The 15,637-nt window shown below is 41.7% G+C and overlaps 1 protein-coding gene across 1 annotated transcript in view; it reads left to right on the top strand.

The window, feature by feature from the left end:
* The window catches only part of shank1 (SH3 and multiple ankyrin repeat domains 1), a 72,931-nt gene extending 58,307 nt beyond the window's left edge, over positions 1–14,624 (top strand). The window contains exons 25-27 of the mRNA XM_068727875.1: positions 492–4,023; positions 4,607–5,497; positions 11,062–14,624. Of these exons, the coding sequence (XP_068583976.1) occupies positions 492–4,023; positions 4,607–5,497; positions 11,062–11,149 (4,511 nt within the window). The 3' untranslated portion in view covers positions 11,150–14,624. The remainder of the gene's footprint in view (positions 1–491; positions 4,024–4,606; positions 5,498–11,061) is intronic.
* Positions 14,625–15,637: the final 1,013 nt, after the last annotated feature.

Genomic DNA, 15,637 nt, shown 5'->3' with positions numbered 1-15,637 from the left:
AAAATAAATATGTTTGTTTGTCTTATACTCACCCTACTACTATCTGTTTTACAGTAGTGCAACTAATCTCTGTTTTATTCTGATTGATTATTTTCTGGTTTGTTGCTCACCAAAGCTTTGCTAACTCTTGTCCTGAAATAGTAATGTGCTCTCTGGTGACCAACAAAACAAATGCTGTGTGATGCTGCCCAGTTGCTGCTTGTTTGTGAAATACAATACATAGGACTAACTAACTTACCTACTAACAGACAGGAATTGAGGACAGACTCGCTGGCAGGTAGACGGGCAGTCAGATTTAGACAGACACTCTCATAGATTACCTTCAGCTTTCACTTTTTCTGGCTCCATTTCCTCTTTACTTCACCCAAAAACCTTTCTTCTTCTCTTCTTCATCGGCCTCTCTTACTCTCACTCTACACCATCTGTAAGACCTGTAAATCCCTATTTTATCCTAATTTTTTTTTTCTCCATTTGTAAATGCTGTACTGCAGGGGTGCCTGAGGAGGAGAGGCAGTACCTTCATCCTCCAGCCGTGAAGTTTGCTCGCAGTCTGTCAGTGCCTGGCCCAGACGAAATCCCTCCTCCTCCTACCACAGCTCCACCAGAGCCTCCATTCTCCTCTGCTCCGCCACTAGGTTGGAGAGCAAAGTCATCCCAGCAGCCTGTCTCCGTGTCCCAGTCCACATCCACATCTGCCCACTACCAGCCCTACTCCCAGTCAGTGCATTTCACCCATGGTGGCAGGGAAAGGGCAGGTGGTTCCAGCACTGGCCCCAGTGGTGGAGCGGTGGACCACCCAACCTCGTATGGACACACAGCTGGACACACAGCTGGCCACACGGCTCAAAGCAGGACTGCTTCGCGAAAGGTTGCCTATTCTGGGGAGCCTGTTGGAGCTGGCACAGGGGCTGGAGGAGGGGCTAAGACAGCAGGTCTTAGGAGAGGCTACAGCACCGCTATCCCCCCATCCAGCATTGCCACTGTAATGCCCCAGCAACAACAGACTACCCAAAGTCAACCCCAGCGTACAGACCGCAGTGCAGCTGGGGCTGGAGCAGGCGGTCCCAAAGGAGGGGCCCGGAGAGGTAAGGGACCCCTGCTGAAACAATCCAAGGTAGAGGACCTACGCATCAGCCAGGGTACCCTGGGGGGCAAAGGCTCAGTGGAGAAAAGCTCCATCCCCATCCCCACTATTATTGTCAAGGCCCCTTCAACCAGCAGCAGTGGACGCAGCAGCCAGGGCAGCAGTGTGGAGGCCGACGCTCCTGCATCAGGAGAGACAGATGAAGCCAAAACACCACACGGTCCTCCTCCCTCCACTCCTGCTCCACAGCCCCCTGCCCCGCCTTCCATCCCAGCACCGCCCCCTCCATCCTTGCCTTCTATGCGAGCCCAGGATAATCTGGACTTTACCAGCCAGTTTGGGGCTGCCATTGTTGGTGCAGCTCGCCGAGACAGGGAACGGTTGCATGAAGCTCGCAGAAAGAGTGCTTCCTTGTTCATGTCTGCTGAGGAGGATGTGAGTCTTGGGGGAGGGAGTGATGGAATATCAAGAACTCAAGTGTCACAGCAACAGCTTAGCACACAGGCTGAATGTTCATCAACACGGCTGCGCCCGTCTAAGTCTATTGACGAGGGCATGTTCTCTGGGGACAGTTTTATCCATCACACCCGCAGTATGCCTCCTGCCTTTGGTCTTCCTGAGTACTCCTCACCTGCCCTGGACTATCAGCCTAAGTCTGTGCCTACTGACTTGTACGCAGCAGGCAGGCAGCCAGCACCCTCCAGTACAACCACCTTCATTCACCCTCTAACAGGAAAGGCCCTTGACCCCACATCGCCACTAGGCCTCGCCCTGGCTGCTAGAGAGCGTGCTCTGAGGGATGACAGCAGGTTAAGGAGGGGAACAGAACACTACTTCACCCGCCAGATGTCGAGTGTGGTGTTTCCTTCATCTACTGTCAACTCTCAGCCAGTGTCGTCCACCGCCCAGTCCTCCAGCTCCTCTTACCTGGTCACCTCGTCTTCTCTGGCTGCTACCACAGCCACTGTTGGCCGCCCACCCTCGCCAAGAATCCTTAGAGGAGTCGGGAGTGTGTGGAGTGAGGAAGGCGGTGGAGGAGAGAGAGAGCGTGAAGGAGGAGGGGCTCGGGAGGGGCTTAGAGTTCGCTTCTCTGAGGACAAAACGGTCCACACGCACCACTACCAGCCTCAGCCGTATCAACCAACCTACAAGGAGAGGGAGCGGGAGAGGTCGAGAGAGCGGGAGAGGTCGAGGGAGAGGGACCTGTCGAGAGAAAGAGAGAGGGACAAAGAGAGAGAGGGTTACATGAGGAGGGCAGAGCAAGCTGCTGCCAATGCGGCAGCTGCTGATGGCTCTTCTCACCAGGGGTCCCACCCTCAGCAGCCTGGGAGACCCTCTTTTCTCAGGATGGAAAGTCAAGCTGATGCCTATATCTTGTCCCTCACCCCTCCCTCACCTCCACCTACCAGTACTCACCAGACAGCGAACACTACTGGGAGCACTGGGACTGGTCTGATGGTCCTTCCTCCTCCTGCCCCCTCAATTGATGCAGACGATGAGTTTGTCTACGCAGACCCTCTCCCACCTCCATTACAGTTCGCCAACAGCTTCGACAGGGGAATTGGGGGATTATCAGGGTACTCACAACACGGGATGCGCCCAAACAGCCTGACCTCCCGCCAACAGCAGGCCCCACCCCCTCCACCTCCACCTCCTCCTCCACCACCACCCCCTCCACCCCCCATAAAAGAACCATTTGGAAGTGGGTTTCCTGCTCATACATCCCTGCCTTCTCCTCAGGCAGGGGACTCCACTGCCTCCAGCCTCACATCTTACGACAGTGAGGTGGCTAACCTTACTCAGTCCGCTCCCTCCCCCTCCCAAACGTCGCCCAACCCCCTGCCCCCTCACTCGCCCTCTACCCTGCAGCCCACCTCGATAACAGGACCGCCGCCTCCCCCGTCAGTCTCACCACCACCTCCTCCTGGATCCTATCACAGACCCTTCTCCATGTCCCATCCCCACCACCTTTACAACAGCTCACATACTCCTGGGCGCTCTTCCCCCACGCCTCCCCCACACACAGTCGCACCTCCCCTGGGCTACCGTGGTCCCCCAACACCCTCCTCTACTGCGGCCACCTCTGCTCCACTTAGGGGCACTTTCTCACATGCCACGACCGCTAGCTGTGCCGCTACTACCACCGCTGCTGCCACCACAACAAGCACCTCCACTCAGCTCTACCAGGAGCGCACACACGCCACACATACAACATCCTCCACCGCTATCACGGGCAGTCGCAGGACAGGGGAGCACCACCGCCCTCACCCTGTTACCAAGAAAGGGGAGTCCCAGGAAACGGTGGTGGACTCTGGGATTGAAGAGCTGGACAGCCGCAGCAGCAGTGACCACCACCTAGACAGCATCCTGGCCGGTGTCCGGGCTGACAGGCTGGACCGAGGGGAGAGAGGACGGATAGGAGGAGGAGGCGGGACAGGGGAATCAGAAAGGGGAGGAGATTTTCTGGAGTCTTACATGAGCTACCTGGACGGACAAACTTTTGAGATGCAGAATGCCACAGTAGCAGCCTCCACCTACCCAAAAACGAACAGGTTCAGAGAGGGAGGTCGCACCAGTGATCTACACAGACAGACCAGCACCGCTCCTGCATCCTTTCACTCCCACAGACGAAGGGACGAGCAGGAAGAGGACGAGGAGGGAGTGGACGAAAGCAGTCGCGATGGGTATGGGGTGAGGGACATGCAGAATTTGGGACGTCCCATTTCACCATACTTTGATCGCCCTCGTACTCCTGAGATGAAACCTCTCTGGGGCGAGGGGCAGATGGCGGGTGACCAGTCCGCGGCACTTTTAGAAGGGAAAAAGATTTACCCTCCTGCATCCAGTATGAGGCCCAGCATCATAAATGAGCTGAGCAGTAAACTGCAGCAAAGAACCAAGGACAGCTGGAGCAGCCAGAGACCGTTGGGCAGACACAGGTACACATCAATGAAAACTTTTAAGTTTTCAGTATCACAGCATGAACTGCATTTTTTGTTGTTGTTGACAGACAGCATTGTCATTCTGCTCATGTCTCACGTGTATCAGTGTGCCACCTGTGGGTTCTTTACCTTCCACAGTTGATGTTCAAGCCTTCTGTGAAAAACTGTGCACTGTCTGTTTATGTCCTGTGTAAGTGTTTTGTCTATACTGTGTAAACTCTCCTCTCCTTTTATTTCTCTGGCTTTTTCCATGTGTTTCTCTCAGAAGCAGAAACAGGTAATAGAGCCACTTCCACACTTTTTTCTGTCAGGAAGAACATAACACTTTTACACCTGTTTGAATTTACAACATGTTGTGAGACAGTAAGGAAGGAGAGAAAACTATGTTTATTTATGTTATGTTAACTGATTATAAACAATCAAGATGTTGACAGTATAAAATTATTTTAATCCAGTGGTTCTAAAAATAGCGTGACAATGTTTTGACCGTGTCCGTTAATTTATGTTTTTTCATGTTATTGTTTTGTGTTTTTTATCATGCTTTTCTCTTTTAACAATTTCTCTCCCTCTCCATTGACAGATTTTCAGAAGACTCAGCCTCAGCTCTGAGCCCTCCCTCAGCTCGATCCCAGTCACCATCTCCGATTTCATTGTCGCAGCCATCGTTATCCCCGTCCCCCACCCCTGCCTCCCAGTACCCCAACTGGGGAAGATCGCCATCTCCTCAACCTCCAGCTGCCTCTCAGCCTCCACGTTCGCATTCCCCGCTTTCCCCAACATCTTATTCCCCTTATCCCACTTCCCCAAAACACAGACCTGTCTACCGAACCAAAGCCCTAGAATTCCAGTTCATCCCCAGTCGCGAGTCCCGTAAAGCAGAATCACACATGTTCCAGCGTAGGAGAGCACCCAGCCCCCTCATCTCCCCGTCAGAGAGGCCCAAGGTGGGTCCACCACGACCATCATCCCTTCCGCTCCTCCCCACCACACCTCTTTACAGTGCAATGTATGACCTCCGAGGTTCAATCACGCCGCCTTCACCTGGGAATCCTCTTGGAGATCCTTACTTCTCACCCTCTCCTCCACTGTTTGCCCCCTCTGGTGCCCCACCTCCTCCAAACTCAACTTTAGTTGTCTCTCGATCCCTCTCTCCAACTCACTTCCTGTCTGGGACCTCCTCTCCGCCCCTGCACCCTCTCCCTCCACCTACATGCTTGAGTTACCCTCATCTACCGCCACCTTCCCCTACAAAGCCTTTTGCCTCCAAGCCGCTGCCCTACTGGACCAAGTATGACGTTGCAGACTGGCTAGGATACCTGAACCTGGGTGAGCACAGAGAGCGTTTCCTGGACAACGAGATTGACGGCAGCCATCTGCCCTCCCTAACGAAGGACGACTATCTAGATCTGGGTGTGACACGTGTAGGCCACCGAATGAACATAGAACGGGCCTTGAGGACCGTAATGGACAGGTATGGCTGCAATTCTCCATCATCATTGACCAGCTAAATTATTTGGAATATTTACAATTGGTTACGTGCATTTCTCTCTTGGTTAACTTTTTAACACTCAGTTCTCTTTACCAACATGCAATTTTGATGTAATGCTATACTATGACTTTTTAAGATATTGTTTATGACATACTTTACTATGACTTCTTATGAAATTTTTTTATAACATACTTTACAAATTGTTAATTTTTATGACTTTTTTTGACACGCTATAGAATGACTTTTTTCCAACATACTATACTATGTTTTTTTGACATGCTATGCTATGACTTTTTTCGAAATGCTATACTATGACTTTTTTTGACATGCTACACTATGACTTTTTTATGACTTTTTCAACATGCTATACTATGACTTTTTTCATTACTTTTTTTGACATACTATACTATGACTTTTTTCGACATGCAATACTATAACTTTTTTCGACATACAATACTATGACTTTTTTTGACATACTATACTATGACTTTTTTCATTACTTTTTTCGACATACTATACTATGACTTTTTTCATTACTTTTTTCGACATACTATACTATAACTTTTTTCAACATGCTCTACTATGACTTTTTTATGACTTTTTTCATTACTTTTTTTGACATACTATACTATGACTTTTTTCGACATGCAATACTAAAACTTTTTTCGACATACAATACTATGACTTTTTTTGACATGCTATACTGTAAATTGCTGCCTTTCAATCAGATGGTCGGCGGTTCGATCCCCGGCTCCTGCTCCACTAATCTCATGTCAATGTGTCCTTGAGCAAGACACTTAACCCCAAAATTGCTCCCGTAGCTGCGTCTACGGTGTGTAGATAGATACTGAATTGTAAGTCGTTTTGGATAAAAGCGTCTGCTAAATGACTGTAATGTAATGTAACTTTTTTCGACATACAATACTATAACTTTTTTCGACACACAATACTATGACTTTTTTATGACTTTTTTTGAACATGCTATACTATGACATTTTTCAACATGCTATACTATGACTTTTTCCATTTCTTTTTTTGACATGCTATGCCAGGACCTTCTAATGATTTTTTTGAAATGCTATACTATGACTTTTTTCGAAATGCTATACTAAGAAATGTTAATGATTTTTTTTGACATCCTATACTATGACTTTTTTACGACTTTTTTCGACATACAATACTATGCCTTTTTTTGACATACAATACTATAACTTTTTTCGACATACAATACTATAACTTTTTCCGACATGCTATACTATAACTTTTTCTGACATACAATACTATAACTTTTTTCAACATGCTATATTATGACTTTTTTATGACTTTTTTCAACATGCTATACTATGACTTTTTTATGACTTTTTTCAACATGCTATACTATGACTTTTTTATGACTTTTTTCAACATGCTATACTATGACTTTTTTATGACTTTTTTCAACATGCTATACTATGACTTTTTCGACATGCTATACTATGACTTTTTTATGACTTTTTTCATTACTTTTTTCGACATACTATATTATGACTTTTTTCGACATGCTATACTATGACTTTTTTCGACATGCAATACTATAGCTTTTTTTCGACATCCTATACTATGACTTTTTTACGACTTTTTTCGACATGCTATACTATGACTTTTTTCGACATGATATACTATGACTTTTTTATGACTTTTTTCATAAATTTTTTCAACATACTATATTATGACTTTTTTATGACTTTTTTGACATGCTATACTATGAATTTTTTCGACATGCTATACTATGACTTTTTATGATTTTTTTGACATGCTATACTATGACTTTTTTTCGACATGCTATACTATGACTTTTTTCGACATCCTATACTATGACTTTTTTCCGACTTTTTTTGACATGCTATACTATGACTTTTTTCATTACTTTTTTCGACATGCTATACTATGACTTTTTTCGACATGCTATACTATGACTTTTTTTCATGATTTTTTTCAACATGCTATACTATGACTTTTTTCATGATTTTTTTCAACATGCTATACTATGACTTTTTATGACTTTTTTCGACATGCAATAAGAAGAAATTTTTAGATATACTATACTACGACTTTTTAAAGACTTTTTTTGACATGCTATACCAGAAATTTTGAATAATTTGTTTACACATGCTAAACGATGACTTTTTTAAGACTATTTTTGAGATGCTATACTATGACTTTTTTAAGACTTTTTTTATGTCATACTACACAATGACACATTTCATTGTTTTTCATGTCATATTACAGTCTGACTTTTAATTAAAAATTGTATGACATACTATGACACTATTTAACTTACTATGACACTATTTAACTTTTTTACTTTAATTTGAAGACATTTTTATGATACTGTACTTACCAAGTCCTAAGCAAGAACAGAGACAGAATTTGTTTTATTTACAGATTCACATCAACATATTGGAAGCCTGATCAGACTTCAGTTTGATCAGAGGCCAGCAAAACAAATCTAACTTTAGAAGGAAACAATCCGAACCGTAAGAAATTCCAAAATACAATTCCTAACCTCCCTAATTCAGGTAAACAGGAAAATACAAGGTTAGCAAAAATGGTAAACCCACCCCTACTATCTATTAGGAAAAAAAAATACATCAATATGGCTAAAGTCAATTCCATGTACAAGGGCTATTGTAGCTGATTTGGAGATGAGGGAGATGCGCCTTTCTACTGCCAGTGGACTGAAAGCATCTTGGTTCTTTATATAGTGGGCTGTCATCAGTACGAGCCAATAACCTGCAGGGCCAACAACTGGTAACCGTTTGGCCTCCTCGTCCTGGCACACACCTATTTGCATAAACACAAACATCCTTCACACATCATGCACACTCGTAGAAAGACACATTGGCAACAAAATACGACGGTCGGGACATTATACAATGGCTTTATGCCATTTTTTAACAACATACCATACTATTACTTTCTACATGACATTTTTAAGACAGACAATAAAATGACTTCTTTGTAACACTTTTCATGACATACTCTGCTCTAACTGTTAATGATATTTTCATTAAATACTATAACATGCAATAGTATTGCTTTTTGTGACATTTCTTTGATACTATACTGACTTTTCATTACATTTTTATGACATACTATACTATTACTTTTTTTGACATACTATGATATTTATTTAATGGCATACTATACAATCATTTTTATGACATATTTTATTGGATACTATACTATGACTTTTTAATAACTTTTTTCGACATACTATACTATGACTTTTTAATAACTTTTTTCGACATGCTATACTATGACTTTTTTTCGACATGCTATACCATGACTTTTTTATGATTTTTTTGACATGCTATACTATGACTTTTTTTTGACATGCTATACTATGACTTTTTTTCGACATGCTATACTATGACTTTTTATGATTTTTGGACATGCTATACTATGACTTTTTTCGACATGCTATACTATGACTTTTATATGATTTTTTCGACATGCTATACTATGACTTTTTTATGATTTTTTTGACATACTATGCTATGACTTTTTTATGATTTTTTCGACATGCTATACTATGACTTTTTAATGATTTTTTTGACATGCTATACTATGACTTTTTTTTGACATCTTATACTATGATTTTTTTATGATTTTTTCGACATGCTATACTATGACTTTTTTTTACGACATGCTATTTTTTTCAACATGCTATACTATGACTTTTTTATGATTTTTTCGACATGCTATACTATGACTTTTTATGATTTTTTTGACATGCTATACTATGACTTTTTTTCGACATGCTATACTATGACTTTTTTTCGACATGCTATACTATGACTTTTTTATGATTTTTTCGACATGCTATACTATGACTTTTTTATGATTTTTTTGACATACTATACTATGACTTTTTTATGATTTTTTCGACATGCTATACTATGACTTTTTTTTGACATGCTATACTATGACTTTTTATGATTTTTTTGACATGCTATACTATGACTTTTTTCGACAAACTGTACAATTCATTTTTTATGAAATTTTCATGGCATACCATATTGTGACTGATTTTTATGGTGTACTATATTATGATGTTTTTCTTACCTGTTTATTGCATACCGTACTATGACTTTTTCATCATATACTTATGACATAATATTTAATCTTTCATGGCTAACTTCCCTAACTCAGGTAAACAGGAAAAAAACAAGGTTAACAAAAATACACAGCCCACCCCTACTACCTTCAGCAGATGAAAAACATCATTATGGCCATTGATCCGTGTGCAGGTGCTACCTGCCAGTTGGGTGATGAGGGAGATGTGCATTTCCACTGCCGCCGATCCGACACCATCTGGCTTTTTATGTAGTGGGCCGTCATCAATACGAGCGGTCAACTGGTAACGCAATAGTCTCCTTGTCCTGGCACACACCTATTTGCAGACACACAGACGCCTTGCACACATCATGCACACTCATAGAAAGACACATTGGCAACAAAATGCGACCATTAGACCATTAGACTAAACTTTTAAAATGCACTTTTAATGGCATTCCATGACTATAACTATACCAACTTTTTTATGAATCTTTTCTTAATGACAATGACATTTTACATGGCACACTATACTATGGTATTATTTATGACATACTGTCCTATTAACTTTTTATGACATTTTCATGACATTATAGTATACTATATTGAAACCGTTCTATGATATTTTTACGACAGACTATACTATGACTTTTTATGACACAATATGACTCATGACGTTTTTCACGGCATACTATATTATGACATACTATACTGACTTTTTAAATAAATTTCTCACGAAATACTATACTATGTTTTTTATGATTTCTTATTGGCATACTATACTAGCATCCCTATAATTAATGGCCAACCTTTTGCACCAATCTACCGTAGCGGCCATTTTGGCACTGTTCAATTAACCAATCATCAAAATCAACAAACTTCTGCCAACTGCAACCAGATAGAAAAGATCCACACACTTTACCGATAGATAATAGTTTCCATTGAACATAGATCGTCGTCAGGCATTGGGAAATCATTATCACAAAGCAGAACAAGCAATATATAGACACAAACACATCAGCTTAGTGATCTGCATGATTGATGGCCACTCTCAAAGTGGAGCACTTATAGCACAGAGGACAACACTGTCTGATTCTCCCCGATAAGGGAAAAAGCATGCCTCCATCGAAAGGGCAAAAACACCAAGATAAATATTCTACAGGCATATACTGTATATTATATTACAATGTTGCTGAAACCCAGCGGTTGCCAGTCCTCAAGAGTGTGATAACCAATGTTTTCCCAATCTTATCAGTCATGTAGCAAATCCACAGCTCTAGAGCTGTCCTCTTGTAATGAAACAACTAATTATCTTCATTTAAACAAATCACGAGTCACACAAGAGAACAACACACTACCGTGCTAGAAAACAACTAACACCATTCATCATAATTTCACAAAAAACACCAAATATAACTTGTATCCTATGTCTGTTCTTCTGTCCTCAGGCTGTCCAGCAGCCCATTTCCCATTTCGGTCCTCTCACCTCGGGACGGACAGACTGAGAGGAGGAGGGACGACGGGAGTCGGAGCTGAGGTTGCAAACGCAGAGGCAGAAAAAGAGAGAGAGCGAGAGTAAGAAAGAAGGAGGGGTTGGAGTCAATGAGGGAGGAAAACACAAACTGCTGCTATCCATAGTGGATTCACACAACAAATGCGGGGGGGACAGATTTCACACAGAGAGCGACAGAAAGAGGGAGTCAAGTCCCAAAGGGAGATGGAAACACAGGGATGGAAAAAGGGCTGACGATCCATAAAGACACCGGCTGGCACTCTCGAGTTGTGGCAGGCTGATATACACAAGTACACTCCCCACATGCATGCACCGTCACACCAATCAACAAACAAGCACCACAAACACACGTTCATCTAAAATGCGTATGAGGACACTGTGGCTGCAGCAGATATTACGAGTGAAGAACAGAGATGAAATCGAACCAAATACTTGAGAGGAACAAGCAAAAGCCAGTTTGATTTAAAACACACATTTGAGCTAGCGAGCTAGAGAAGAAGATAAAGGTGTCATTCGTCATGCAGCCATCTTGTTGAATAGTCCTCTTACCTCTTACCCTGGTTAAATCTCTTTAGGTTTGAGAGTGGAACCCACCACGAATATTTTGATTGCATCAATGACAACTTCTTCCCGTGTGAGTGGATTGTTCGTTTTAAAACGTGTCTGAATATCACTGCGGGTTAATTAAGGGTGAATGTTGGTAAATGTCTGCAGGTGTTACGCTTTTTCTGTCCGAATGGTGAACATAGGACGACATAAGGCAGTATATCATGACAGCTTCCACATCTGTTCTTAGAGGGGACGAGGGCGCAGACGGATGACTTGCCTCCTTGGTTCAAACCAAGGAGTCTGGCTGTGTGTTCAGCTTTGATTGGTTGTGTCTCGTTTTTACCTCACCACTGGTAGGGCTCTGTCCTCACTGCAGGTCCTGTGATCAGGATCTTTTGTGTTTCTCTATAGCTCTTTATCATCTTAAGTCTTATAATGATATATATATAAATAAATATATATACACATACAGACTGGTCACTGTATCACAAATTTGTAGCAAAAATAAGTGCCCAGACCAACAGAATAAAAAAGAAAAGAAAAAAGAATCACACACACACACAGGCACCCGAGTTACTACTATACATGCCTGCATGCATACACCAACATGTAGACACACAAATACACACAAGCACTTGCAAGTGATTGTGTTAAGAGTTTATGGGACACGTATATAGACACACTATATGTTTGGATCCAAGATATACTTATACAAAAGGAGACAGACTGTGCTTTCAACTGTTAGACGTTGGCATACGTGACAATGTGAAGAGAAATCCCCCCGAGGATTTGATTTACGGCGAAAGACTTCCTCAGCGTCGAGACAACTGTTGTACAACCATTCAGACCTTCCGTCCGAGGGAGACTGGAAAGGAGAGGGGAGGGGAAGAGGAAAAACTGCCATTTTCTTTCTCTTTCCCACCCAATCCCCCCTGCTCCTTACAGGAGTGGCCCCCCTCCCTCTCTCTCTCTCTCCCTCTCTCTCTCTCTCTCTCTCTCTCTCTCTCTCGACAAAACCCAGGAGGAAACAAGCAGCCACCCAGCCGAGGGGATCGGAGAGAAATGCTTATATCAAGTTTTAATACTATGATTGTTCTTACAATTTTTAAACTTTAAATGGGAAAACTGGAATACTAATATTGATATGAAGAGATTTATTGTTACTATTCATCATGACTTTCATCGTCCTTACTGTTATCATAGCTTCAGAGTTCCTGCTTTCTGCCTTTGGTTACTGGTGTGTCGCTCTTGTGCAGTCAGTGCATTTTCTGACTGCGGGATGGAGATAACTGCGCTGGTTATATATAAATATATGCGTGTGTATATAGGTATTTTTGAACTGAAAGATGCAGATTATTTCGTGCACAGTACCCTTAACATTGCCTCTATGTGACAAGAAGCATTGCAACTTAATATGAAGCACATTTCAGAAACACTCTTCTTACTGTTTTGCTTTTGTCGGACTGTGAAGCTATAATCGAAATTACATGTTGCCTCAAAATATGATTTACTCACTTAAAAGTTATTTGTCACTTAACAACATGCAGATACTGAAAGTGTAGCAACTGTTACACTGGGGAGGCCCACGATACACGTCAAGTGAAAATGATGTATTCCTTTATTTAAGCAGGACTTTAAATTGATTTCTGTATTCTGGATAACTGCCACCCTCCTTTGATTGGTCACGTTCACTAATGTCATTTCCAATTGCACTGAAGTCCCTTTATTTTGCCCATCAGCTTCCACTGCACATTCACATCTCATTATAAACTCCGTCCTGCTATTCTCGCTGTTGCTGAGATCAAATATAAGGGCTCTCTCATGACCTCTCTACCTTGAACAACACGTCACCTCTCCTGCTGCTTGTGAGTCCTCGAACATATCAAACGTGCGTTTTCACATCAGGGGCTACAGATGGGGGGTTTATTCTGCTCCCGGCCCTGCTGTCCTCAGTCTGTTTTTGCAACAAAACAAAAAAAAGTTAGATGAGTTTTCATAGATCATGTGCACATAACACACAGGCATGTGAATGAGCAACGGTGATTAAGATGGATTTGTTTACGCAACTGCAAGACTCAAGAAGAGATATTTGAATGCAAAGGAAATAGCAATAAGGACGATGAAAACAATGGTCAACTAATTATGGTTTAAGATGTAAAAAAAAAAAAAAAAAAAAGTCTCAAAAGTTCTAAAGAATCTCTGTCTTCCAAATGTTTAACATGAAAAGGTACAATGTATTTATTTAACTGTTCTGCTTTCTATACAGTTCGACCTGTTCTCCACATCTCCTCGCTTCCACTGTTAATGACCTGACAGCATTACGTTTTCATCCTGTTTGTACAAAGCACCTTCTGCAGCCGCTGACGTCTCCCCGTACGCTTACAGCTCATTGTTTATTACCACGTATTATGCAATGGCCCTATTTCCATTAGCAACTGTGGCTTTTCACATTTCCCTTTAAAGGTTTTGAAATCATTTTCATCCAAAGGGCATGTTTCTGAAAGGGTGAAGGAGCAGAATGTGGCTGCCTTCCTCCATGCACAGCCAGACTCTACTTGTTTCTTTCAGGTCTCAAAAAACGTTTGCTAGTGTAAATAAGGCAAATTAATAACTTAAGGTACGGCAATGGGAAAAAATCGGACTGATACAATTCTGTTTTATTAAGTCGCTGTTGATAAACATTTGGTTTGATCCTCTCTTTGCATTTAGAAGTTATCAAGATAAGGTGGCTCGTTGCTGTCGGGAGGGAATCGGTCAGACTCTATAGAAAGCATTTCTTTTCCTTTAAGAGATCTTTTAAAAAAAAAAAGAGAATATGAACTGATGAAAGCGTACAGAATATATGTATATGTGATATGCATATACACACACGTTCATATAGACGTATATGAATTTCAAATGTTTTAAGAGATAATACATTGTTAGAATTATAATAAAGATACAGAAACAAAGTTATCATTTTGTGTTTTTGTAGTTTCTTCTCACGGATATTCAGCGTGGAGCAAGACAACGTTACTAAACCTGCTCTACTCCCTGACTCACTTCATAGGGACGTTATACTAGTGGTACTATTGAATAATACAGAGTATATATAAATACACATATTCATACACCATTGCACATTAAGCAACCCCAGGGCTGAAAGTGTTGCTTATTACAACCATGCAAGTACATTTCATATGGAGTACTGCTGAAATACTGGGTCTCTTGGTTGATAATCATTTTGTGTTCAGACGGGACTTAAAATATGAAATAATTACAGAACAGAGAATGAACCAACAGGCTCCTTTCACAATATGTCACCAAAAGGAGCAACTTAGTGAATACATTTATATGAAATGTATTATTTATAAATGATTGATTTGCATCATGTGCACACCTGACAGTGGGATAGCTTGCTGCAATGTTCTTTACAATCTATTGTCCGATTAATAGATCAACTATTTCAGTATGGTTTAGTGAAAGTTTGTATTAATTTCACACAAACATAAATGGTTTCAAATGTCAGGTTTGTTCGTCAGACAGATCAGCTCGTCACATTGGATCCACTACAGAACTTTTCCCATTTATTTGTATTAAAAAACAAAACGATTGCAATAATTTCATAGCTTCAGTACTTTCCAGTTTGAACCCAATGTTTAGCTTGCACTAATGTGCAAATTACCAAAATATTCCATATTGTAAACTACACCAAGTATAGCACTATTACAGGAAATCCAATTTCATAGCACTACCACTGACCCACTTCCATATTTGTACAGTACACTTGTGAAATATAATGTAATAATTTTAAAGTCCCTCTTCACACCTGTTTTATGTTATACTTACACAAGTTTGTTGGAGGTAGCCAATAAGTATTTTATCAATACTATGTGTACCCCAAATAATAAAATCGGGTGAGTTACCAAAACAGCACGAGGCAAACCCAAAAACACATTAAAGTGACTCAAGTTAAACGTTTG

This window comes from Cebidichthys violaceus, unplaced genomic scaffold, assembly GCF_023349555.1.
Source record: "Cebidichthys violaceus isolate CVI_PGR_0920_01 unplaced genomic scaffold, fCebVio1.0.p SCAF_40, whole genome shotgun sequence".
In the NCBI taxonomy this organism is placed as follows: domain Eukaryota; kingdom Metazoa; phylum Chordata; class Actinopteri; order Perciformes; family Stichaeidae; genus Cebidichthys; species Cebidichthys violaceus.
This window is presented reverse-complemented; position numbering and strand designations above follow the sequence as displayed.